Source organism: Melospiza melodia, chromosome 21 (genome assembly GCF_035770615.1).
Source record: "Melospiza melodia melodia isolate bMelMel2 chromosome 21, bMelMel2.pri, whole genome shotgun sequence".
NCBI lineage: Eukaryota > Metazoa > Chordata > Aves > Passeriformes > Passerellidae > Melospiza > Melospiza melodia.
In genome coordinates this window covers 10,905,354-10,930,828 of record NC_086214.1, presented here as the reverse complement: position 1 = coordinate 10,930,828, position 25,475 = coordinate 10,905,354, and the positions used below count along the sequence as shown (strand labels likewise).

Here is a 25,475-nt window from a genome sequence, read left to right as displayed (position 1 = left end):
TATTTGGTTCCACTGGGGAAGCACATTTGTGCAGTAGCATTATTGAGAAGGGGTGATTACATTGGTAATCAACCTGGTTATTCCTCACATGCCGTGATTTGGCTACTGCATTTTAATTCCAGACACCAATCCTGGGTCTGGGCAGGGCACATCTGGTGATTAAGAAACCACTGGGTTCTGTCCTGTATTTCCTCAGGACAAGGCACAGCTGTGCTGCGATCCTCAAGGCTTTAAAACTAAGAATCAGCTCTGCTGGAACTGCCAGCTTGAGTACCAACCCTGAGGACTGTGGCAGCATTTATATTTTATATATATATATATTATTTTTTAACATTATTTACACAGCTCTGCAGTCCCAGATGATGCCAGTGAGGTAAAGTGCTCAGCTGACAATTAGAAAAGATTAATGCTTCAGTAGACAGAAAATGCCAACTACTCACACTAATGACATACAAAGAAGTAACAGACTTCCTGTTTCTAAAAATAGCCCTTATTTTCCAAAATAAAAAAGAAGAAACTTTCAAACATGGATGTGTTAAAAGTACAACTGGCCATGAAGGAGCTTTGGGATATCCTATAAAGCAGATCCCCACAAACTGTGACCCCAGGAATGCACCTGGTTGATACATCTGCAGTCCAAAAATGCCATCCTGGCACTGTGTCCCAGCAGAGTCCCTCTCCCAAAGGAGAATGATCCCATGACCATCTCACCAAAGGGAATATGTCATGTCCATCTTTGTGCATCTTTGGGTCACACTTAATCCATGCTGGATCTCATCCAGTCAGCAAAACAGGCAAAAAAAGCATCAGAAAAAGCGGGGGCTAACAGCATGGCATAGGGCTTGAGAACGAGGAGGACTTGGAGGAAATACTGCCTAGCACAACGAGAAAAGAAATGCAAATTCCTGTGAGAAAAAGAAAGCCACAAATTCGTAAACAAAAAGCTGGTATTAGTCTGAGTTTAAATTGAACACAAAGGATAAAGAGCTTTATATTACATCCACTGCCAAACCACCAGCAGAGCAGTCTCTTGCTATGATTACTTGACAAACAGCAAATACTGCAACAGCTTTATTTTTCTCCCTAAGCTTTTGTATCTCTGCTCCATGAAGAGCCGCCTTGATCCACAGCTGATGCACTGACACTGCCATAGGGAGGTGATTCCACTGAAAACACAGATCAAGAATACATGAAATACAAACATTTCCAGAGGTACAGCTGCCATTTCCCTTTATCACTTGCAGGACATTCCCTGTCTGCTCCTATTTAGCATTTTTCTGTTTAAAACAACCATAGAGCTTTACTGTAAGAGATGGCGGATCTTCAACAAGCGGTGGGTGTAAAATAGGTCCTGTTAAACCCAACATCACTTGGAACAAAGAATAACTATGAAAGTGTATTGGAGGGAAGAGCCACTCTCAGATCCTCTTTTCCTCTGGGCCACAGGAAGGGTGTGTAGTGGTTGAAAAGAGCATTAAAGTAGTTCCATATTCATTAACATGGTGGCAGTTCCTCCTCCTCTCTGGAGAGAGCATGTGTGGCAGAAACAATAATCCTCAATTCTAATGATCATGGGTTAAGTGCCTCTTAAAATTCTGTGTTTTCACAATACATCTGTGAATAGCAAGAGAGTTTAATCTAGAGAGGTTTGGCCCCTTGACAAATGGTCTCCACAGAGAGCAAAGAGAATCAGGGCACTTAAATGACACCACAGTCACTAATGACATGATTATGGGAGGTGATAATGCAACAAGAATGACTCTCAGCAGCTTCCAGGAGTTCCAGCTCACAGGAACCCAGCCTGTTAGAAAAGAGGCACCCAGTTCCTGCTTCACAATGCTGCTAGGATGTATCATCTTTTTAAATAGATGGAAAAAAGCCACAAGACAACAGAGAAAAAGCTATTTTAACACAAATAGCTTACTCTCAGCAGGCTTTGTGGTTTAAAGTATTTGTGGTAAATGAGTTTCAGAGCCACAAAAGCATTTCTCAAGCCTGGTCACCTCATGGCCCTACATTAAACACCATGATGTCAAGGAGCTTGGAGAGGCAGAAGGAACACAGAACTGTGTATCTGGCAGCACAGAGCCTGTGCCACTGCACAGTTCCTATAGGGAACCATACACTAGATTTGGTTTTTAAGGTGGAGATTTTCCACCAAAGTTTTGCACAAAGACACTGAGTCCAAAGCCTGATTTCACCACAATTCTTGCTCCTACTGAGATTTTTTGCACCTCCCCTGCATAGTTATTCAGAATCAATGGCCAAAATGCCACATAGCATTCATCTGGGCACCAAAACATGACAATTGAAATAACATGATCTATCGTGTCACAGTTTATGCAATCTCATTTTCATATGCTTTTCTCCTAGTCCTTAAACTGAACTCTCACTTTATTTTCACTCTAGTGATTCTGGTTTCATGTTCTCAATATTTTTTCTCAGTATGCATATCTTTCTGATATCAAATCACTGTTTAAATAAGGATCTTAGAATTGACATAGCCAATTACAGAAACATAGATGCTTTCATGCTTCCCTTCAGTTACTGTAAACTCATGCAATTTCTTTTTTTAAAAAGCAAACAAAACCCTCCAGGCCACTGCTAATTTGTGTTGCACTTCCCCCAACTCCCCTCAGTGTCCCTGGTTTATTTTATGAGATTGCCTCCTGGGGAACATGCTGAAGTTCAAGGCCAGGGAATGTTCCCACTGTAGTCCATGCAAGGAGAGTTTATGGCTGGACTTGATCTTAAACTAAATTAAACTAAGTGAGTCTACATTTGCCAGGAGCAGGATGAAAATTTCTATGTATAACATAAGTTTTGTATGAATTAAAGCATTTAAAAAGTAGAATCCTGTGTGCTGGTCCCTTGGTCTCATCCCCAGATACCTTCCTAGGTCACTCATCCAGCTTTCCTCAGGGAATCTGGGACATGGGGAGTAGCTGCTACTGAGAATATCAAATATTCTAATCCATTCTGCCCATACTGCTTAATGAAATCATAATTTAAACAGAAATTTTAAAGAAAGGAATCCCCTCTTCCCCCCAGCTCAGATGAGGAATTGCTATCACACATTTTGCCACCAAAAAGAGAAGCTGGGCAGCCAAGCAGCAAGTTTTTAATGCTCTCATTCTGCTGTGTCACAGGGCTGAGAGGAGTTTGCATCCCAACTTCCCCCTGGTTCTGGCTCCATGTGAGGAATGACATGACAGATCACCCTGGAACTTGCACAGATGATGCCTCACAGACAGGGCTGTTATCTCTGGAAAAGAAGTCACCAGGGCTCTGCTCTGAGGAGCTCATTACCTCATCCCACCCTTGCAGAGGCTGAGGCAGGAAGGAGGATGACGTTCTTCACTCCATTTCTTGTACTCAAGAATGATAAAAACTCCCTGTGGAGCTCAACATCAGCCTTACCATGGGAGTGCAAGGGGCTGGGAAAAGCAAGTTCAGGATGAGTTAGTGAATGCACAGCAGAGAGTGCAACGAGAATGAGAGGCTGAGGAAGAATGTCCAAGAGAGAATTCCTCTAAACAAAGCAGTGAAGATAGAGAAGCAAAATTCTCACCATAAATCAATATTGTGATTGTGCTTTGGTTCTTCTGACTTTAATATCTACCCTGAGATCTGACACAGGCCTCTATATTTGCAAAGCCACATCCTTTTTTCTAAAATCAGTATATTTAGTTCAACTTGGGTGTAAATCAGAGAAAGAAACCTACAGGCTGATGCTCAGAGAACACTTCTAACAGTGAAAAGGGCAACACTGCCAGGAGAATCTGACTGAGGAGGATGGAAACAGCCCATAAAAGTAAACATGCAAAAATCAACATACAATATTATTCACATTTCTTTGAAGTGACTGCTTACTGCATACTTTAGGAAAGTGATTAAAGTAAAAAGGTACCTACTGTCTTACCTGGTAACCTTCAGTCTTCTTTTGGCACCATTTCAACAAGGCATTCCTCTTGGAACCCCCATACTCCCGGGCCAGGGCTGCCAGGGGGTCCTTCCTCTCCACACTAAACCAGGGAAGAAGGGAGAAGACAATAAATACTCTTGAAATCTCTTATTTTTAATTTTTTCATCTCTTCAATATCTGTATGACAAAGAATGGCAGCACAGAACATGAACATAAACCAAACTGAATTAGGTTTTGGAGCTTGCAATAAGTGTTTTCCTTTACACAAGGTGGTGTCACTGCACATGAAGAGCTGAAAAAACAGAACCTGTGGATAGGCAGTGGTGTGTGTTAACCAAACATTTCTGCTACTATTGCCATCAGCTTTGCTTATGCAATTTTCAAGTAATCTCTTTATTTTATATATTGAAAACTAGGATTTAGATGTAAAATGGAAAAAAAAATGCTTAAAGAATCTGTAACAGTAAATTCACACCCAGCTGAGGTGCTGCTAAACAAGTTCTTGAATAAAATGAAAAGTGTGAAAGCTGAGGACATTTAAAGGCCAGCAATCAAAACACCCACATTGTCTCCACTCTACAGCTTCTACTGGTGGAAATAATGGTGGACATCAGAGGAAAATATATGCTTTTTCTCAAGAGTGAAGAAAATTATGTGTCCAATTTCCTTCATCCCTCAGAGCCTCTGGCTTTTAGCTCACCACAACATGGAAAATGACAGTAAGATAAAGAGGGCTGACCACATGTACACATGATGGAATTCTTGTGCACAACTCAGTGGCTCCTGAAAGCCTGCTATCCTCATTTCCCTTTTTAAAGATCATTACAATCTGAATTTTCATATCTGGATCTAACAGAGCCTGGTAATTCCCAAAGACCAGCCAGCAGAGTTTGCTCTGGAGACAAGAGATCCTCCAGATTAAAACATCCAGATTAAAACATTTATCTTGGTTCCAGGTAATGCTGTTGGGCTGTCCTGTTTTTCCCAGGAAATTGGGCTGATACCTGAGTTTGCTTTGGGGTTTCAAGCAGCTGGGGGTGGAGGAAAGCATCCTGCTGCTGAAGGCCATGGGGGGTTTGCTCAGGGATTCCAGGGAGGGGCTTTTGCGGAGGTAATGGTCTGGTTTCAGCTCTTCATTCCTCCCCTTCAGAAGGTCTGTGGGAATTCACAAAAAGCTGTCAAGTTTACAGCCTGAAGAATTTCATTAATCACTGTCCTGCCACCCCAGCACACAATATGCAGTCTGCTGTTTTGATTCTAAACAAATGTACTCATTTGTTCATTAAACACACATGGGGCTAGGAAACCTTGAGCAGATTAGAGGTGACCACAGCAAGGAATGGCTTTGATGATTTCAACAGTACAGGCTGCCTGGTTTCCTGTGATTGATACTCCTGCTGGGGGGTAGGGGCCTCAGGTGAATGAAGGGAAATACCAACATCTACAGTCTCCAAGGTTCAAAAGCTGAGCACAGATATCTTCACCAGATGACTGAGCAGCCCTAGTACAAGGATTTCTTTTCTGCCATTAGCAGACTTGTAGTAAGAAAGCCTTTTGTGTCCTGAACACAGCCAGAGAAAGGAATTTCTCACTCCTCATGATGTCTGACATCCACTCTGACATAACTTGGAGAAGGCTCAATATATTCACAGCAGACACATCTGTATTTTTCTTACACACATTATGTAATTTATATAATGAATTTGTTATATATATATTGTTATATAGTCAAAGGAAAATCACTGCATATCAATATATATTAAATAATGAAATAATAATAAATAATAAAAAGTGATGTAACAAGCCAGGACTGCACATCATGTTATCAGAAATTACTGGATGTGGAACTCAACTTTTCTACCTCCTTTTCAGTTCCATCCCTATGATAATTACCAATTAATGCCAATCACTGAGGTGTGAATTCCTTATCTCAGCTTCAGCTCCCTTTAACTTATTTCTGGGTGCTTGGAAGTCCAGATGGAGCCAGGAAATCTCTGACTCTCAAAGATCACAGCCAAAACCAGCTCTGGGTGAAGTAATCCATGCCCCTCTCCAACTATGTAACATTTGGGTCACATTAGGGACATCACAGAACCCTGCTGTGACACTGGTCAGATGGAATCAGCCAGAAGATTTTTATTATGGAGACTACTTCACTCTGAATTTCCTTGGGGATAATTTTTGATTCAGTGTTGTTTGCATAGGATCAACTGCCTTCTAGGATTATTTAGATTGGAACCAGAGCTGTTACAACTTTACAGTGAGTAAGCCTTTGCTATGGATTATTGGAACTAAATTAAATCCAGGTACAAAGAGAAGCTGTAAATATAGGAACTTGCTAGATAAGCAACCATAAATTTTTACCATACAATGGCTTATAAAATATCTGTTGATTTTAACAGATTTTCACAGAACTGTCTATGGGTAATAACAGAAATTATCCATTGCCCAGAGTGGGATATTTATTTTTAAGGACTGGCATCATATTACATAGCTGATAGATTATTTCACTCTACAGTAAACTGGTAGAGATTAAAAAGGTCTTACATTGTGTTTGGGATCTACACACTCACACAAGACTTCCTGGAAACCAAGCGATACAAGTAAATAAACCCTGTCAGACAGAAGCAGACACTTCTGCTTGCTTAGCCACGTTCTAATTTCTATTCTGTATTAGCAAACTATTGCAGAAAATCCAGTCTAGCCATCAAGAACTTGTGACTGATTACTGGGGCTTTTTTTTGTCCCTTCCTGCAGTTTCGCTACAGGAATATAACATTTCATCTTAAAAATTCAAGAATCTGTTGTTACTAACTTTGATTACAATGCAACAACTACATTCAGGACCAGATAATCAAAATAAAGGGCCTAGAGAAAATGAGAAACAAACACTGGTAGGAAAGAATATTAAATGACAAGAGAACAAAAGCAAAGTGTGAAATCAAAACAAACTCATCTCTTGAGAGCTCTCAAAACAAACTATTTCCAGCCCAAATATGACTGTTCCTAAAACAGTCACATCAGTATGTGAAATGTTTGATGTATTTCAAATGGAGCTCAATTTAAAAACAAATAAACCCTCAGAAGACAGTGCTTTGGGCTAATTCCAGAGACATACATGTTGAACAAAATCCAGCCCTCTCCAGTTCCACAGTGTGGATTAGAGAGGTGCCATGGATCCTTCAGAACAAAGAAGGGGAGTTTGTGTTGGCAAACCACAATAAATCAGCTATTTTTTAGTTATGATCAAGATGGGAATAGAAGCACAACCAAATTAATAAGCTCTGTAAAACAAAGATATTGGAGGCACTTTCCAGGTTTCCTTTGACCATGTAAGAAGAGGAAAAATGGCTCAGGCTGAGGCCAACAGTTAATAACAAGTTTAGTTAACAGAAAGAGGCAGTGTCTGTGCATTGATCACAACTTACCTGCCAGAGGGAGGTCTGACAGGTCTGCATGTCTGGCAATGCCCTTGCTGGCTGGCTTGGCATTGGTGTACACAGAATGTCTCTGTCAAACAAAGGTGCAAAAGGTAACTGAAGAAGTACTGGCCATCATGCTTACATAGGTGAGCAAAAAGAAGTTGTTTCTGCTATCTCAAGAGCACAAAGCATGTAGAGGGATACAGAAACCTTTCAGCAGTATCAGCTGCACCTAGAGTTGGGTGAGGAACTGTGAAAAATAGAAGGACAAAGCGACAATATTTTATCTGGTAATACACTGGCTCCTGAACTACTTCACACTTCTATTTATATGATTTTTCTCTTGCCAAACACAATTTAGAGTCACAAACCAAAAGTAAGGATGTCTGTTCTCAGCCTGATTCAGCTCTCAACACTCTGAGTCATATGTCAGGAGGATTCTTGTCTCTGCAGCCCCAGCAGCAGTTTTCAATGAACACCCCACCATCACCAGGCATTAATACAAATTCCCAGACCTCAGTGGATAACTGGGAGCACACATCTTGGAAACTTCAATCCCTTGTGTCCCAGCTCACGTGCCAGCTCTCTAGTTCAGTGTGATGTTTCTTCTATCTTACTCCCAATAATTGAAACCTCTTTTCTGGTCCATGGTGATAAAAGCTCAGAACTTCCAGAGTTTACATCCGTCCACCAAGACCTCTAAGCTCAAGTCCAGACAAACTCACTTTGATCCTTTTTGTTAGGACCACAGCATTTGATGTTCCACAGCAAACAAACAGATGAGTTTCCCCTTCCCCCTGTCAGCAGATGCTGGAGCCAGCACTGTGTCCACCCATTTTGAATCTCCAAGGACAGAAGAGCTCCTTGTACCTGCATTGGGGAAACTGCAGCTGCTGGGGCTGTCCTCACTGGAATTCCACTGAGAGGGCTCCTGGGCACCTTGTGAACTGGGATATTTTGTCCACTGCTACCTGCAAGGAAAAACCATGGAAACATCTGGATTTCAAACTCAGGTGACATTCCATCTTTATGCACCAATGACAGAAAACACCCATTCAGAAGCAAGAAGCAGATCCTGCTCACTGCTAGAATTTTTTTTACTCAAAGTACAACGTCCAAATACCTGAGCATCCCAAGTCAAAGGACTTTATCAGTGACTTCACAGTGGCTGCAGACTCTGGAGGTGTGGGAGATGCTCTGCTGAGGCAGACCCCCTGCCAGCGGCTGGCTGTGTCTGGCTCCACAGAATCCACCTCTTCAGCTGCCAGCCTGCAAGGCACAAACCAGGCAAAGTCAGGGCCAGCAGGGAGTGCAAGCACAGATTAAAGGTCTTCACTGATAGTGAGGTAAATCCAACAATGAGCAGGTTTTACTGCATTGCCCAGAACATGGACCTCTCTTAGAATATTCAGGTACTTTTTCTGCAGTGCCTGGCAAACATGAAATCCCTGAGTCTAACAAACTTTTCTGCGTTGTTTACCATTTCATCCCCCTTCCCAAGCCTCACACAGGAAAGAGGATTTTCATAAGAAAAACAAAGCAGTTTGATGAGACTTTTGAGTAATTACCAATAATTACCTGAAGATGGGCTTTCAATAGAGCACAGGTGCCAAGGGGCTGCAGTGGCTCTCAGTTTATAGTGAGGAAATAACCAAAAGGCAAGTACACTTCAGAGTAAAAACTCAACACTTAAAACTTATCAACAGACACATCTGCTAAATAAGTGAACCCTCAATCACAATTCATAAGCACTTATATAGGGAATAAACTCTTAAATGCTTCATCCTAGCAGACACAGGAAGGCCAAAATCCAATGCTAGAACGAAGACAGACAAAGCAAATAGAAAATGTTTCATATTCTAACAGCAAGGATAAAGATGTTACTCCTTTGAAAAGAAATTCTGAAGTCAAGATCAGGGGCTGGACTTGCAGGAGTTCATACAGGAAGGCCCAGAGCTGTGTTAAACATCAAATATAATCCCACAGTGAAAGTTGCTTCTAGTCAAGTGTTTTACATTACATTGCTCAGTGACTTACCTGTATTTCTCAGGTAGACTTGGAGTGCAATTATCTAGCTTTAGTTTAGGAAAGCTGCAAGCAAATAAAGTCTAGTCATGTAAAAAGAGATTATTTGTGCCTCTCCTACCTGCTCAGAACCTGCACATGAGCTGCTGAGCAGCAGGTCCCGAGCTATCACCACTCCTCCCTGTACTTACAGCGTTTGATACACACCAAGAGCTCCATGAACACAAAACCAGAAATTATTTCATAAGGTTCCTGAAGGACTCCATCCAGAAAGTGCCTGTGGGGCTGAACAACTTCTGTGAGCCAAAAATAGAAGTCAGAGCCTTTCCCTTTAGCTATCAGAAAATGAAAAAGGCCAAAGGGTGTCAGTGAATAAGAGAATAAGAGTGACTCAAGTTTCTATTTCTGGCAGGGCTTAAGGAGGTGCTGTCTTTAGCAGACTTTGCTATTTATTTAATTCCTTGAAGCTCCTTGTGTGCCAGGGGAGGCTGCAGAGGCAGATGGCTGGAGAAAAAGCCATTTCAGTTCCATTCTCCTTTAATCCAATAAGGAGGAAAGGCAGATTGGATGAGATTCACTGAGCTCTGAGGGAGCCAGTGTTTTGCTAGCCTTAAGATCCAGCCTTGACTTCTTGTTCTGTGGTTCATAAAGGATGAACAACAAATCAGCACATGACAGCATCTGCACCTGAGCTACACAAACCACAAAAGCTAAAAGAGCCCTGCAAAGTGTGGAGGAAGGACAAATTTCTGCCTCAAGACCCCAAACCACCCAGTGCAATCTATTTCACTTTCAGTATGGCCTTTGACTGCAGAAGGATGCAAACTAGACCAGTCCCTGTGCCACAGAAGAGTCAATTGAGAATTTAGGAGCCATTATTCTGTCATTATGAGGATTCAAGTGCTGCAGTTACAACCAGTTTCCTTTTTTTTTTTTAGGCTGTTTCCTGTAATCTTCCATCTGTATATTTGTAATAGGCAGCCTGAAACAACCTCCTTGATTAAACACAATCACAAGAGAAAACCAAGGCCTGCCTTGCTGCAAACCTTGGCATAAAAGGTAAGAACAACAGTCCTGAGAGCCACTTGCTTCAACTAAAACAACACATGCCAGCCAAAAAGCAATGGAGAGATGAAACTGGTGAGGACTTAACCTTAAAAAGAAAAATCTGTATGATAGGGAGATGTGTGTACAGAGATGGGTTTCTTAAGAGAGAAGCAGAACAGCAAGAGCTTAACTTGCAGTAGCTAATTCAGGAGGACAGTAGAGAGCACAAACTAGAAAGATTAATGATCAGCCACAACTTCAAACCCAAAATGACACCTCCTCATGCACAGAATTTCTTCAGCTTAGCACATCCTAGGCCATCCAAGAGACTACACAAGTTCTGCTACAAAAATGAGGGATCTGAACAAAATGTCACCAAGTGCAGTATGCTTTCCTGGAAACAGGAATGAATGAATGGTTCACACAGATAAATGCTGCACGTGCAGCTGCCTGAAGTGGAGCAGCTCCAGGAGGAAGCAGAGCACTAGAGCCACAAAGGAATTAAAACATGCAGTCCCTTTCACAAAACCACTGCTGAGTTTCATTCATTCACTGGTGAGAGAAATAGATGCAGAGAGCTTTTCTCTAACAGCAAGAGTGAGCCTCCTTGGTTTCTAGGTGGATAACTGACTGGTAACAAGGTGCAAATCTTTCAGATTTTTGGCAAACTCAGCCTTCTCATGGTAATAAAATTTCTAATCTGCTCTGATGACTCTTACAGGAGGCCTAAGACCACAGGACCATATTTTCAGAAATGATGACTCCCCAACCTCATCTTTGACACAGTTCCTGTCATTGTGACTCATCCTGAACTCCAATGCACACCAAGAAGAGACACAGAGCTACTGCTGCACAGAATAGAAGAGAGGCCAAAGGCAGGCAGCAGACAATTCCAAACACTTAAAACATTTATTTGGCACTTCAATGTATATTTCTTAAACATAAAAATCAACATTCAACAGCTGCCAACACAGCAGAGAAAGGCAACACAAGTGTTGATATAGGCAAACACTCCAGTAGCACGGCACAAAGGTGGGGCCATGCCAAAGCCAGGACATCCTGTGGAATTCTCCACTAGCTCAGCCTGCTCCCACACCAAGCCCTTGCTAGGTCTTCACATCCAGAAGAAAAGGACAGAAATCCCACAGCCAAAACACAGAATTCCAGTCCTGGAACAAAGAGTGAGAATCTCCTGGTAGAGGTGGTGATCTCTGAGTTTTTCCTCAGCATCCATGGAAGGCTCTCTCCAGGTGTCTCCGGCTGCAGAGCTGAACTTCAAGTTCTCCCTGATCATCAAAAACTTCACCTGAGTTAAAGGCATGAGAACAACTCCTTTCTGGGAGGGTGTTTACAAGGGGCTTGATATGTTCATTTCTGTTCCTTCTGCTCTCTCCATCTGCAGTTCTTGCAGGAGGACAGAGTTCGCAGGGAACTGTCCCCGGGAAGGTCACAGCAGGACACGCTCGTGGTTGTCCCCTCCCAGCAGCACCGGGTCGGCCGTGCCACCCAGTGGCGAGTGCCTCGTCAATGCAGGGGTGGAAATCAAACGAGCAGAGCAGCTGAGAATGACTAAATCCGTGTCTGCTGCTGGATTTCAGTGACCTATCCCCACGTCTGTGTGTCTGTATAAACCATCTGTTCTCTTACACGTATTTAGACACACAGAGATAGATCATAGAATACAATAGTATGTGGAGTATTTATGTATATGCCATTAAATTTTACAAATCAGACATACACACTCAGTGTAATTTTTGCTTTAGGTTAAAATGGTATGTTTGAGTGCCTGTTTTGAGGAAAATAGCCCCATCCCTCCAAAAAAAAGCTTTCAGTTATTTCAGATCCCCAGATCTCTGTGATTACTTCTTATGGCTTAGCTGGCTTTGGAGTAATTCAGAACTTCTTCTGCCTCCCAGTGTCTTCTGAAGAGAGAAGCCTTCTGAAACAAAGAGAGAGGCTCTTGCCCATGGGGAAGAGGTGGACCTGAGCATTCACACTTTGCAATACACTTGAATTTTGCAGGGTAATAAAAAAAAACCAGAGGTTCCTTCTTGTATTGAAACTTCCCTTTTCCAGCTGGGAGTTGAAGGCAAGTCCTGCAGTGTCTCACAGGCCTGGCTGTGCCTCCTTTCAGGGCTGTGTTAGCTGGCAGAGATCAGGCACCTGTGGAGAGACACACAGCAGTTGGGGAAGTTATGGAAAGCCACACCATGCCCACCCTGAGGTACAGCTCTCTATTTTACATCATCCCATCATCTCTAAATTAGGGGGAGCCAGGGAAACACAAGTGGGGTGGCTGGGACAGGTAAAGGAGCACCTTAACACTCCACTAATTGGGCTTTGAGACGTGATGAGCAACAACAGTACAAAACACAGAATAAATCTGTGTTGCTCAGACAGGAAGAAATTAATTATTTACAGCCAGGGAATCAGGGTAGGACAGGGATGGTTCCTGGCTTTCCTTCCTCTGCTCATTTCAGAATATTTATTCAAAAGGGGTACAGGGACCCAGCCAGGCAGCTGAGCTGCTCTAGCTCAGCCAGAGTTGCACTCGAGGGGATGGAATAACCTCATCCAAAGTAAAAAACACCCACCAGGAACTCCTTAACAAACCCAAACCCCCACCCCAAACAACTCTGAGGAGCACACAAACACTGCTTTGAGAGCCCTGCTCTGCCATCCTCCTTTGCTTGCTGTGAGAGCAGAGTGAACTCTCAAAGCTCTGTGAGACAGAACAGCTGCAAACACGGGCACAAATGAGCAGCACATCAGCACATACAGACTGACAGCAGGGTTTAATACACACACTACAAGCTCATTTCCAGGAGAAAAGCATGTGACACTGCCATGCTGTGGCACTGGAGACTTTAGGAGGAAAACCAGAAGCAAATTAGTGGGATGCATCACAATCTTCAGTTTAGGCTTCCGTTTGAAGATCTGGTTAATTTTTTTATTATTCTACAAAGTCGCTCATTTAATTACAGATTTAATTTCTCTAAGTACTACTCCTGGCCCAACTGCCTTCCCTCCATGTTCTTATATCAAGGCATAAAATGCTTTAGTGCCAAAATAATTTTGACAATTTGAAGCCAAAGAGTCAAAGCAAAACCTTGAGAGTTTTTCTCAGGATCTTATCCTGCCTGGTCTTGAAAACCTCCAAGGATGGAGAATATTTAACTTCTATTTCCACTACCTGTGAGGAGACAGCTACACAACAATGGATTTTAAGCTTCTGCATTTTACTGCAGAGAAATAACATTAATTAGGATGTAAAATATCATAGAAGAATGCCTGAAGCATGGGTTAATCAATTTGTAGTTTCACCAGTACTAACTTGGGACAAGTTAACTCCTTTTCCCCTTATTCCATTTGCTTGATGCTTGTCCAACCTCCCCCCCAACATTCTCAGTCATAGAATTAGACATTTAATCTGTGTTAAAGATGCCCTTGGGAGGCTCTTACCTTCATTCAGTTGAACTCTGATGACCTCATCAGGATTTTTTCTGCAAGTTCTTGGGCTGTTCCTAAACCAAAAATGACTTTTTGTCTGATTAGAAGAACGTAACGGCGAAATCAAACTTGGAGGCAGGAACCCAGGCAGCCACAGGCAAACATTAAAATGGCAGGATGTCGTAGGAGATAAATTGGCTTCAAGATGAATTTATGAGGTGGAGTCTAATGACCCTCAAGAGATGGCTGAGATTTTGCCAAAAACCTTTGAGTAGCAAGCTCTTTGGAAGGTATATTTTCCAATAAGAGCTTAAAAATCAGACAAGAAACTTTCACTAGGGACTGTCAGACATTCAGCTGAGCGTGCAGCTGCTCAGCATTAGCAAACATGAGGAATACTTTATAGGCTCTGTTAAAGTATCATGCTACAAACTGCTTCCACCAGTGCTGAGCACACATCAAAATCTCCACAGGCACCAGAATCCACTGCTGATTCTGAGCAGTGGCTTTGTGAAAGCTGACAAAGTGATGATGAGAATACCCCCAGAACTTCCTGGGTGAAAGAAGCCAAGGGGCTGGGGGAGACAGAGACCTGAGGAATGGAAAAATATCTGGAAGTGTAGAACTGGCTCTCAGCAGGAGCTTTGGCAGCCTCAGGAATTTGTTTCATAGGTCAGTAGAGCTTGAGCTTTAAAGTTGCAGTGTTTAGCTGCTGATCATTGGTGTGTTTAAACAGGGATTTCCATAGGCTTCACTATGTTCCCCATACCACTCAGTACACACATTTTGACACTCTGAAAGTCAAATTAATTATCCTGACAGATGCAAAATTTGGTTTTGTTACCTGTCTTTGAAAGAGAATCAATAATGCCCACTGCAGACAGCACATCTGGCTCCATGACCAAGGCAATACTCAAATCAAGCTACACAGAGTCAACATGACACAGAGACAGACACATCCATGTGTGTGTGACACAGAGGGAGACACAAAAGCCAAAACTGACTTCATTAAATACATGTCTGAACAATTCTTCCTGGAACTACAGCTGTATGCATTCTGGGGTTCCAATTTAAAAAGGAGTATTTGTAGCTCAGGCTTCTTATACCAAAGAGCTGATCATGTTCCTTATAGATGGAAGAAAAATATTCCAGTTTGCAAATTAGCAGGTCATCTTCTATTCATGTGAAGTACTATTAAATATATCATAAAAGCCAAAATAATACAGAGGGGAAACTATGAGAATATGATTCCCCACCCTCATATAGGAACTCTGCTTTCAACAAGAGAAATTTCATTAAGAACAAATTAGAAATGGAAACAGAGCCCAGAACCTTAAGTACTGTCTGGTAATCATTTTGTCTGAGTACATGGTCTGTAACAGCTTTTCTTTGCATCCACTTGGGACTCTGCTAATGAAACTGGAGCCTAAAAACATTCCTTTATTTTCTGAAAAGAAGTTTTTCTGTTTGTTCAATCCAGGCATTCTGATCCTACACCTCCACAAAAAAGCTCTCCCATGTTTTTAGTCCCATCTACTGTACAGCTGCTGTGGAAAATCTTGAATGGAAAACAGTGAGCAGTAAGTGCAATGTAGAGCTGGACTGTTACTTCACCTGAAAGAAATGACAGGATTCACCCTGTTCCTGTGACCATTCTGCCAATGGCTGTGAATTTACCAGGAGAGAGATTAAAAGGCAAAATCTAGAGGAGTAAAATTAATTTACACATATTTCTGATGAACAGATGACTGCTTGTGTTACTTTGTCTTCCTTCATTCACTTCCCTCAGGTTAAGAAGTTGTCTTCTGGAATATCTGTACCCAGCCAATCCTTCTACAGATGGTTTAATACAGCTGCACAGACTTATAAAGGCATGACCATATTGAGAGCAAAGCTATCAGAAGACACTGGCAATTGTTATTACTTAATATTTGCTTATTAAAACCTTCATGGCTTAGTTGACAGAACTAGACTGCCAAAAAGAAAAAGAACAGAAACATCTTAGAATAAGAGACAACAAAATCTGCCAGAAGAGTTACAAACAGACGAGATGCACATCCAAGCCAGCAGATAGTTACTGACAAAGCACTGTTTGCATGCGTGTTAGCAGGCACACAGAGCAAGTCCTGGCCTTGGGAAATGGTAAACAACCAACCTGTTGCTGCCCTTCACTTCATCCAGCTCCTTCTGCAGTCTGGCACTCTTCTCCTCCTCCTCCTGCAGCTTCCTCTTCACCACACGGAGCTCCTGCTGAGCTTCACACTTAATGTCATTGGCCACAACCACTGCAGTCTGCAGGTCAGCCTGGAAACGCCTCCACTCCTCTGTGTCCTCCTGCCAAGAGCAATGAGAACCCCAAACTGCTGTGAAAATGCACCCACTCAAGCTGAGCACTGAGTTATTGATCTCTATTGCAGTGATCACAAGCAACAGGATTTTCTCCCCAGTTTTAAGGTGGTGCTGGGCCAAACTGAACACTTGCCTCTTTATGCTACTAAAATTATTGCCAAAGAAACTCATGCTAATCTTTCCACTCCAATATTGCCTAGAAGTCCACAGTGAAGAGAATGAAAACTTAAAGGGTGCAGAAAGAATTTCTGCTCTTGTTCTAAGAAAATACAGTGCCAGTATTGCAAGAAAAGCTCAGCTTAGCTTTGTCTTGGAGCTTAAACCTTACCTTCATCTGCTTAGTGAGAGCTTTCAGCTGCCTCTCTGTATCTTGTTTTTGTTCTTCCAGCTTCATTGCTTTACCTAGGAATGATAAAAAACGTGAAAAGTTCATTAAACACATAAGGGCAACAGTGAAAGTGAGAATGGGAGGGCAGAGCAGCTGATTTGATTTTGCTTCTGGTAATGCCACTAAAATATACTAAACTGAATTAAGGCACTGCCAATGATCAGGAATGGAACCAACAGTAGATCTGGTACTCAAATATCTCTAAAATATGTCATTATTTTCAGGTATTAAACCAGATTGAAATTTAAACAATCCCACGTGGATTCACTTGCTCAGCACACAGATCCCAGGGGATCACTGATGTGAGGAACAGCCACTGCTTCCACCAGGTGGCAGCTCCTCATCCTCAGCAACCTCAACTTTACGGCTCTTCCCAGTGCTCTGCCCTAAAAACTCTTTAATAGAAATCCAGAAATTCCAATTCTGGAATGGGTAATACTTCCTTCACTGAAGAATTAGGCTTGGAAACTGTCTCTAATGTCCCATGTACAGCACTCTGTTAAAACAGTACTTTTATGCGTGAATAGAAGGGAATATCCAAAACTGGAATATTTGCAAAGATCAGATCTCCTCCTCCCTGTTGCAGCCCTAACTGAGCCCCCCACATCACTTCAATCCTTTTTTCCAGATCCACCTACTTTCCAGGTCACTGATGAGCTGGTTATTGTGCAGTTTTATAGCACGATGCTGTTCCACCTGGTCTTCCAACTCAAAAATGGTCTCCTTCAGGTTTTTGATATCTGCTTCATTCTCTGATGTCTTCTCCTGCAGCTTCTGGCTGGTTCTGCTCAGTTGCTCAGCCTGTCGGTCACACATCTCCTTCAGCTGACCATACTCATGCTCAGCCTGGGAGGGAAGCAAAAAGCTGAAAGTTTGTCCGTATTTCTTAGGAGATCTCACTCATTAGAGACTTCACACGTGGATTTAAGCATTGCGTGCACCCAGTTTTTAATGAAAATGAAAGTCTCAGGAAGCAGAGATGAGAGATGAATGTCAGTTTTCTTTCCTAGCAATAAAGACAATACAAGATGCTGCAAAGGAAATGACATTTTCTATATGATGACCACAATTCCAAACCAATCTCTGCAGTTAATGAAGGGAGAGGAATTATATTCCCAGAAATCTCCACTTCTATTTCTGTAGAACATTATGAAAGTGATCTCACTGCCTTAGGGCCAGGCTGATGATCAGTTCATCCACATTAACAATTTGCTGCTTTTACCATGTGCATTTTCAATGGGCTGTGAAAACACACACAGCAGAGCCAGCTACTGCAGATAAGTGTATTTCTGAATATGGGACATCTGGAATTACTGAAGAGGGAATCTGCTGCACTTCAGTTTGCTGGCTCAGCCCACTGATCAATGCTTCCAGGTTTGGGGGGAGCTCTCTGACTGGGAACAAGTTATGGAAAAGGTGCAGGCTGCCAATTCAGTGAGCAGCACTGGCACAGCCTCACTGCAGGGCAGCCTTACAGAAGCCTGTGGTCTTGCTTGGGTGTCACAAATAGCCAGTGATTCAAAACAGCTTAATTCGAGGGAAGAGTAAAAAGAGGGAAATCTGTGGTTTCCAAACCAAGCAATAAAAAGTTTGGTGCAGAGTCTGAGCACTCAGCAGTTTTTCATTTATTCTTCATGACCTGCAGCTCCAGAAAGCACTTGGGAAAAGTGGAGAAAAGCTTCCTCTACTAACTCCACTTGCTGTGGTCACCCACTTTAGCTGAAAGGACATCTGGATTTTCTAAATCACTCAAACCATGGAGGTGCTTTTTGGCAATGCTCTCTTCCTCTGCAGCCAATTTTATCATTCTCCTCATGCTCCCTTCCCCATAGAGGAAAGGCTGCACACTTTCACTCCTCCTGCAGCACTGGGACACAATCACTGCTTGTGCTTTATTAACACTTGCTGAATGATGGCTCACGCTGCAGCTCCTCTGAGCAGCCAGGATCACACAGAACACAGGGACACTAACTTGCTTAACCTTGTTTGGAGCAAAGCTGTGAACTCACTAATGAGGTAAATTGTTCTAAAAATATTTTTTTATGTTACTTTACCTATCTCAAAACAGAGAATTTCTTTTTTTCTGTAAAAATATTTGTTTTATGAAAATTATCTCATCTGGAGCTTGACTGTGCTGTGACTTGTTGCTGCCCCTATCAGCTTCCCTGAGCATTAATTCATGTCCTTGTGTTCTCATGACCAATGACACCTATACTTCACTGCTAATTAATTGTGATTCATTATGCAGAATTTAATATTCACAGCTAACTATTTATGCCCTTCTCTTCATCTGATTAGCAAGTGATTTCCACTATTTGTTCACACCATATCAAAGTGCTTTTTTATTGATCTGCTCTTTGCTCCAATTCTGACAGGCACAATTCTATTTGCTGAAAGAGTAAATTCTATACAAGGTATTAGGACAAAATAGTTATCAATTTATAAATACAGATATGCCAATAGTTATTTCTGAGAAAATATGGGTAGTGCAGCAGAAATTGAGAAAATATCATAGAATCCCAGCTTCTACTAAGAGTTAATCATACAATTTAAATCCTGGAAACTTACAATTAATGTAAAGATCAACCTATTTGTGAAAGGACAGAAACAACCACTTTATTTTAGCGCTGTTATTGTTTTACCTTAGACAGCAGCCCCTGAATGTGCTTCAGTTCACTGTTTGCCTTCAGCAGCTCTTGTTTCAGCTCAGTGCAAGAGGCTTCTAACTGGGCCTTTTCTGCATGGGCTACTTTGAGCATCTCCTGCACCTCAGAGTTGTCAGAGGTGCAGCCCATCACGTTGATTTCTGCAGCCTTTTGTTTCTCATTCTCCAGCTGAGTTTTGAGAGAGCCATTCTCAATTTTCAGACCTTCCAAGGCAATTTTGCAGTCCTCCAGACTTTTTGTCACTGCGCTGTTGCTCTGCTGTTCCACTTCTAGAAGTTTAAGCAGCTTCTCATTTTCTTCTCTCAGGCTTTTTATCACCTGCTGGGCATCCTGATGCTCCCTTTCTAAGCTTCTCAGGCTGCTGGTTAACTGTTGCTGAATGTTGAGCAATTTCTCTCTTTCAAATTGTGCTTTTTCAAGAACTTCTGCACATTTCTGTTCCAGTTCAAGGACCTTCTCCTCTTGAGCTTCATTCTTGGATCGCTCTTGGAGGAGAGTCATGAGCTTCTCATTTTCCTGGCTCAGCTGCTCAGCTCTGTCTCTGTGCTGACGGAAGGAGGTCTCCAGGAGAGCTTTCTCTTCCACCAGCTTCTCATTTTCTGTGGTCAGCTCCTGCACCATTTGCTGCTGATCAGACAACTCCTGCAAAGTGGCCTGCAGCTCTTCTGCTGTGCTGTGGTGATTCTCCTCCATCTTTTGTATTCTCTCCGTAAGGGATGCCACAGAGAGGTCGCTAATATTGTTTGGAGAACTTCCTGCAGTGGAGCACTTGGAGCCTTTGAAGTGGTTGCTGCTGGCAGATGCTGGCCTGGAAGGCACATCTGCAATGTGCTCAAAGTCAGATGCATCAGGTGACAGGGAGGCCTTGGTGACATCGCTGCTGGAGGAGCCGGAATTGCGCAGGGCAGCCCCGTTCAGGTGCTGCCTGTGCTCCTCTGCCTCACCCCTGGACACACTCTTGGATGGGCTTCCAAAACTTGACTCTTGGGTGGTTGGGGTTGGGAGGCTGCTGTCGCCTCCACTGCTTGTGGTTGTGTCTGAGAGAGGGGAGTTCTCCAGGTAAAGCAATTTCTCTTTCAAAGCACGGTTTTCTTCTCCCAGGCTAGCAAGCTCTTTTTGGAAAGTCCTGTTTTTCTCCTGAAGGGTTCTTATTAATGGATCTATGTCAACAGGTGATACTGTTTCTAAATTTTGGTTGGAAGCCCCCATTCCTTCAGCATTGAGTGACCCTTTCTCTTTGCATTTCTTCAACTCACAACGAAGCTTGGTAATTTCCGAATCTTTCGTCTTTGCTTCTGCCAGGAGCTCTTTAACCTGAGATTCCAGAACAGCCTTGTCACCAGCTTCATTCTCTTGCTTGGACTTGCTGGTGGGGCGCACGTGTTTGGTCGGAGTTGGTGCAGCAGAAGAGGTGGGGCTGGGCTGTGTTTTCCTGGGGTTGGCCTGAGCACGCAGCACAGCTCTCTCCCTGGACACGGACGAGGACAATTCCCGGGGCGCTGGGATCCCCGTGCGCTTCGCAGCCGAAACCGCTCCTTGAGGAACGAGGGATGGAGCAAATTTGAGTTAGTGCATAAAGAAAACAAGTTTCACAACAACAATGCTGGAATCTAGAGCAGCCCTGGGAAAAAACACCTGAGTGTTTGAATAGGTTTAGTCATGACTGACTCTGTGGATTCATGTTTCAAAGGATTGTATTATTCTGCATTTCTTCCTTTCCCATCCCCTGCAAAGGAACACAGCCGGGTAAACTTTTCCCCAGTGTGGTAATATAATATGTAAATGCTGCAATACGTGAGCTACAACCCCCTATTAATTGTATTGATGTAAAGATATAAGGATATTAATTATTTGAAGGTAAAAGTTCTTCACACTACTGTAAAACAGTGTAAATGCTGCATCTAATCTTAATGTAAAATGCTGGATCTAATTCTAATAATTTCTGAGGAAATGTTCAGTAACTTAAGAAAAGATACAAATGTATTTTTATCACACATAAAACTATTTGCATTATACTCTATTTAAGCAGATCATCACAAAAAAAAAGAACTGAAACACTTATGCTGAGCACAGATTCAGTGAAATATAAAACTCTTCTGGCACTTCCAACACTAAGACAATTGTGTGGCTGCAGCTTCTTGCAGAGATGGATGAGAGATTTTCCATGTTCTAAATTCCCATCCTCTTATGGAAGAAGAGCAAAAGGAGCTTAGAGAGTTGATGCTGTTCTGTTCAGTTGTTGGTTGGGTTTTTTCCCCACCAACCAACAATGCAAAGCATTATGTGACTACAAGGGAAATGAAGTTTATGAGTTGCTGATTTTCATCTTTCAAAGCGCTCTTGAAATACAGGACCCCAGGCACTGAAGAAACAATAAAAGCCATCTGAACCATGGAAGTTGAAACAATCTGGTTAAAAAGAAGCTGGTTCAAAGGGCAGGTATGACATGGCACTGTAACTGAAACACTGTGAACTTAAGAAAATCCTGCTGAAAATTCAGGACCTTATTCAAAAGGAGAAGCCCTAAAGTACAGGACCACGAAGTGTGGGGATAGGGCAGAATGAGATGTTGTCCAATGTAGCCACGTAAACAGGATGCAAGAGCAAGTTATGCAAACAGAAAGGGCTAGAGCCAGTGTTTGCAATAAAAACAACTTCCAGAACGACTCTGGGGGGAAATCCTAGAATGAATTCAATCTCCCCACATTTGGGAGGCTCTTTGCTGACACACATCCACAGAAAATCAAAGAGCATTAGGAGCGAAGGGGGGCAGACTCCCTTCCTTACACAGCAACCTCATCACCCTCCCACAGCAGAGCAGGGCATGGAAGGGTTAACATTAACACCACCCCGTTTGCTCAGCATCTCTTTTGAAGAATGCACTGGGTTTATAAAGCCCACACAAACAGGAGCCCCTCCTCTCCCCCCCAAACACACACACTCTGCAGCAGCAGCAGCACAATAAACACCCCAGACAAAGAGCAGCTGAAGAAAAGCCCCCTGAAGCCGGCGCAGCGCTGGCAGGAGAGCACAGAGAGCCTCTGTCATGGCAGGGGCACGGTGAGGCCAGACACAAAGGCTCCAGTGTTTTTGGGAAGAGATACAGGGACAGCCAGGCCCACACAGCTTCATTCAGTCACCTACAGCTGGAGGGGACAGCACAGCTCCGGGGTCTCCGGTGGAAAGCACCATGAAAGCAGAGCTGGGAATTCTCCTTGTCAGAGCCCTGGCTCATGAATCATCCCACTCCCAACCCAACCACCACGACCTGGCACCCATAAAACCTTCTCAGAGTGAGCTCAGCACACGAGCAAAGCTTGTGGTGTCCATGCAGCCAACACCAGGAGATGAAGGACAGGAGGAAAATTGAAAGGACCATGATGTGATGTGACTGCCAGCAGAGAAATCCCAGCTCAGCACAGCCCCTCCCTGCTCAGAGAGAGGCACAGGTGAACCCCAGGTGGGAAAGCACTTGAATGCATCCTGACCATTGAGAAGGACAAGTGTCCAGTATACAGAAGCAGTTTTCACACTGTAAAATCCATGTTACAAATGATCAGAGATGTTCATAGATGTTCTGAGGGGTGATTTAAAGCCTTCTGTGTGTCCTGGGCTTTTATTCAACCTGAAAGGGTTTTCCGCCTTTCACACAAAATTTTATGACAAAATCAAGTCCTCTGAAAAACTTTTAATGCCCAAACCAGTTCAATAACATGACTGTCAACTGGTCAGTACATGACTAAGCAGTATTCCATAAATAGTGGGTTGTATTCTGTACATTGCAATAAATAATGAGGCAATTACACATTAGTACAAATTGCTTGGCACCAGGGAAACCACCTTTTCCTAGGAGATGTGCTGCACCTGTAGTGATGCCAGCATGTTTCTAATCACCACCAGATGACAACTGCAACATGATCCTGAGCAGTGGAAGACATATACATAAGGATAACAATTAATGATATTTAACTGGGATTATCTGTACTCCACCAGCTTGCCAACCTGTGCAGGCTTTGAGCTTACTCAATGTGCCTCCTGTGTTTTGCAAGACTCCATGCTCTGCTGACTTGTTCTGTCATAAATCACAAGGCATTTGCTATCCATCAATAACCATTAACCAACTTGGTTTTTTTAACATAGAAAGACTTACATACTTTCCTCATTCCACTCCCCACAGGCACCACATGATACTAAAAAGTCACAAAAAAAAACTTCTAAGCGCATATGTTGATCACAAAACACCAAATCAAGTATAAACACCACTTTAAAGTCTATTTTATGGGCAAGCCCCCTGTGAATGACCTTGGAATTGAGCAGTGCAGTGGTTGCCAATGACTGCCAAGCCACAGCCCGAGGCTCCAGAGGCAGGAGCTGCACTGAGGGCTGTGCAAGTCCCCCTGGTGACCTGGTTGAGTGGCCCCCAGTCTGTGATGGGCTGTGTGACACTCCAGACAGACACGTGCCTCCCACTGCTGCATCCAACACAGCCCTGATTTATGCTGCTGCTTTCAGGGGCTGGAAGCACACACAGCTTCACTGCCTGGCCAGTGCTGCTGGTTTTGAGCAGGGAAGAGAAAAACACCCAGCCCAGAATCTCAGTGGAGGTCACCTCACACTGTGCTCCTCACCTGGGTGCCCAGTCAGAACTTCTCCATTTTCAGTCGTGAGGCATTAACCCAGAACAATACACAGAGCTTATAATTCCCCAAGTGCTTTAAAATTACCAGCTATTTAACTCAAATACTCTAAAACACATAATTAAGTTTAAGCTACAGGACAGGGAAGCAGAGAGAAATGAGACACCTCACCCAAGGTCACACTAAATCAGGATCAGGACCAGGGTTTGTACCCTGCTGTGCAGCTTTCCATGCACCACTTGCTGCCAGGGAGCACTCCCTGACTTCCCACTGGTGTCAAAAGCCAAAGTATCACTTTAATGAGATAAAAGTTGACCCCTTGAGATGATCTTTTGGCTTTTTAATCCCATTCTCAACACAACTACAATGTTTCTCACAGAAGCATCAGGATTACTCCTCAGTTTTTTCCACATCATGATCCATTTCTGATCTGAGCTCTCAGCAGCTTCCACAGGGACATCCATAACCAGGAGAAAATGGACTATGGAATAGAGGAAAACATTTCCCAATCCTCCAAGGTGAAGCACACAGGATTGTTGCTCAGAGGTAACATCCAATGTAATTACAGTGGTAGCAGGGTAAGGGGATGTAGGAGACAAACATTTTACCAGTCACAGGGGACACGTGTGACATTATGGAATGAAGATTCAATACATTTATCTGGTTTTACATTTCATGTGCTCTGAGATAACACATATCACTGCAGTAAAGCACCAGCCCTGAATTTACATTTATTTTACTTGACCCTTAATTATACTAACAGTTCAAACACCTGCTTCCCCAGTCCCAGAGCAGAGGAATAATCTCACTTGGGAAGTGACAACATTTGACTACTAAACACCTTTGAAAATGTTCTAATTTCTGCCTTGAATCTATTTTTTAGAACTGGAGTCAATACAAAATTATTTGCCTCTGGCCTTTGTCCCATTTGTGTCCCACAACCTGCCCTTTTCTTAATCCTTCCTTCCATCAACATATTAATAACCCAAAGGTTAATGCCATGGCCTTCTGCTGTTCCACAGTGGAGTTAACAGGGAATGTTCCATTTACTACCTTATTCCTCAATTTTAATCCTGTCATCTCTTAAGCAAACAACAATAAAAACACATTGTTTCCTTCAACATATTCAAAATTCCACATCAGTAATTCACTGTTCCGTGGTTGCAGTAGGTACCAAGCCTCCTGCACCATCGATGTAATTTAAGCACTGACCACTCACAAAGCATTTCAGTCATGTAGGACTAAAGCATGGAGACAGATGCAGCTTTGGTGTGATGTTTTGAAACAATGGATACCTTATTTGAATTGCAAGGGCAGGATAACCAACAAGAACTAAAAGAAAGCTATTCATAGCACGCTGCAATGTTCCAGTCATACATTTCAGAAAGGCAAACTGTTGCCTGCAGACAAGTTTGTCCTCTCACGAGGGATGGTAAAGCTCTCTCATTCCAGCTCCTGCTTTTGCAACAGATCAGCAATTTCACTGTCCCGTGTCTGTCATCCCTAAATCCTCCTCAGAAAGGACAGTGCAACAAGAGATTACAAAAAGAAATTAAGGACTAACTA

The 25,475-nt window shown here is 42.8% G+C and overlaps 1 protein-coding gene across 4 annotated transcripts in view; it reads right to left on the bottom strand.

Annotated features, from left to right (window-relative positions):
- SPECC1 (sperm antigen with calponin homology and coiled-coil domains 1) overlaps positions 1-25,475 on the bottom strand; it is a 73,475-nt gene that overhangs the window by 13,272 nt on the left and 34,728 nt on the right. For 2 of the 4 annotated variants that reach the window (XM_063173842.1, XM_063173843.1), the window contains 9 exons: positions 19,249-20,807; positions 17,245-17,452; positions 16,547-16,620; positions 16,025-16,203; positions 8,471-8,616; positions 8,218-8,318; positions 7,354-7,435; positions 4,930-5,080; positions 3,923-4,025 (listed from right to left, as the gene is read on the bottom strand). In XM_063173842.1, coding sequence (XP_063029912.1) covers positions 3,923-4,025; positions 4,930-5,080; positions 7,354-7,435; positions 8,218-8,318; positions 8,471-8,616; positions 16,025-16,203; positions 16,547-16,620; positions 17,245-17,452; positions 19,249-20,807 — 2,603 coding nt within the window. Of the gene's footprint in view, positions 1-3,922; positions 4,026-4,929; positions 5,081-7,353; positions 7,436-8,217; positions 8,319-8,470; positions 8,617-11,309; positions 12,583-13,881; positions 13,944-16,024; positions 16,204-16,546; positions 16,621-17,244; positions 17,453-19,248; positions 20,808-25,475 lie in introns of those variants that run through there. The other 2 variants (XM_063173844.1, XM_063173845.1) reach the window with 2 other exon arrangements.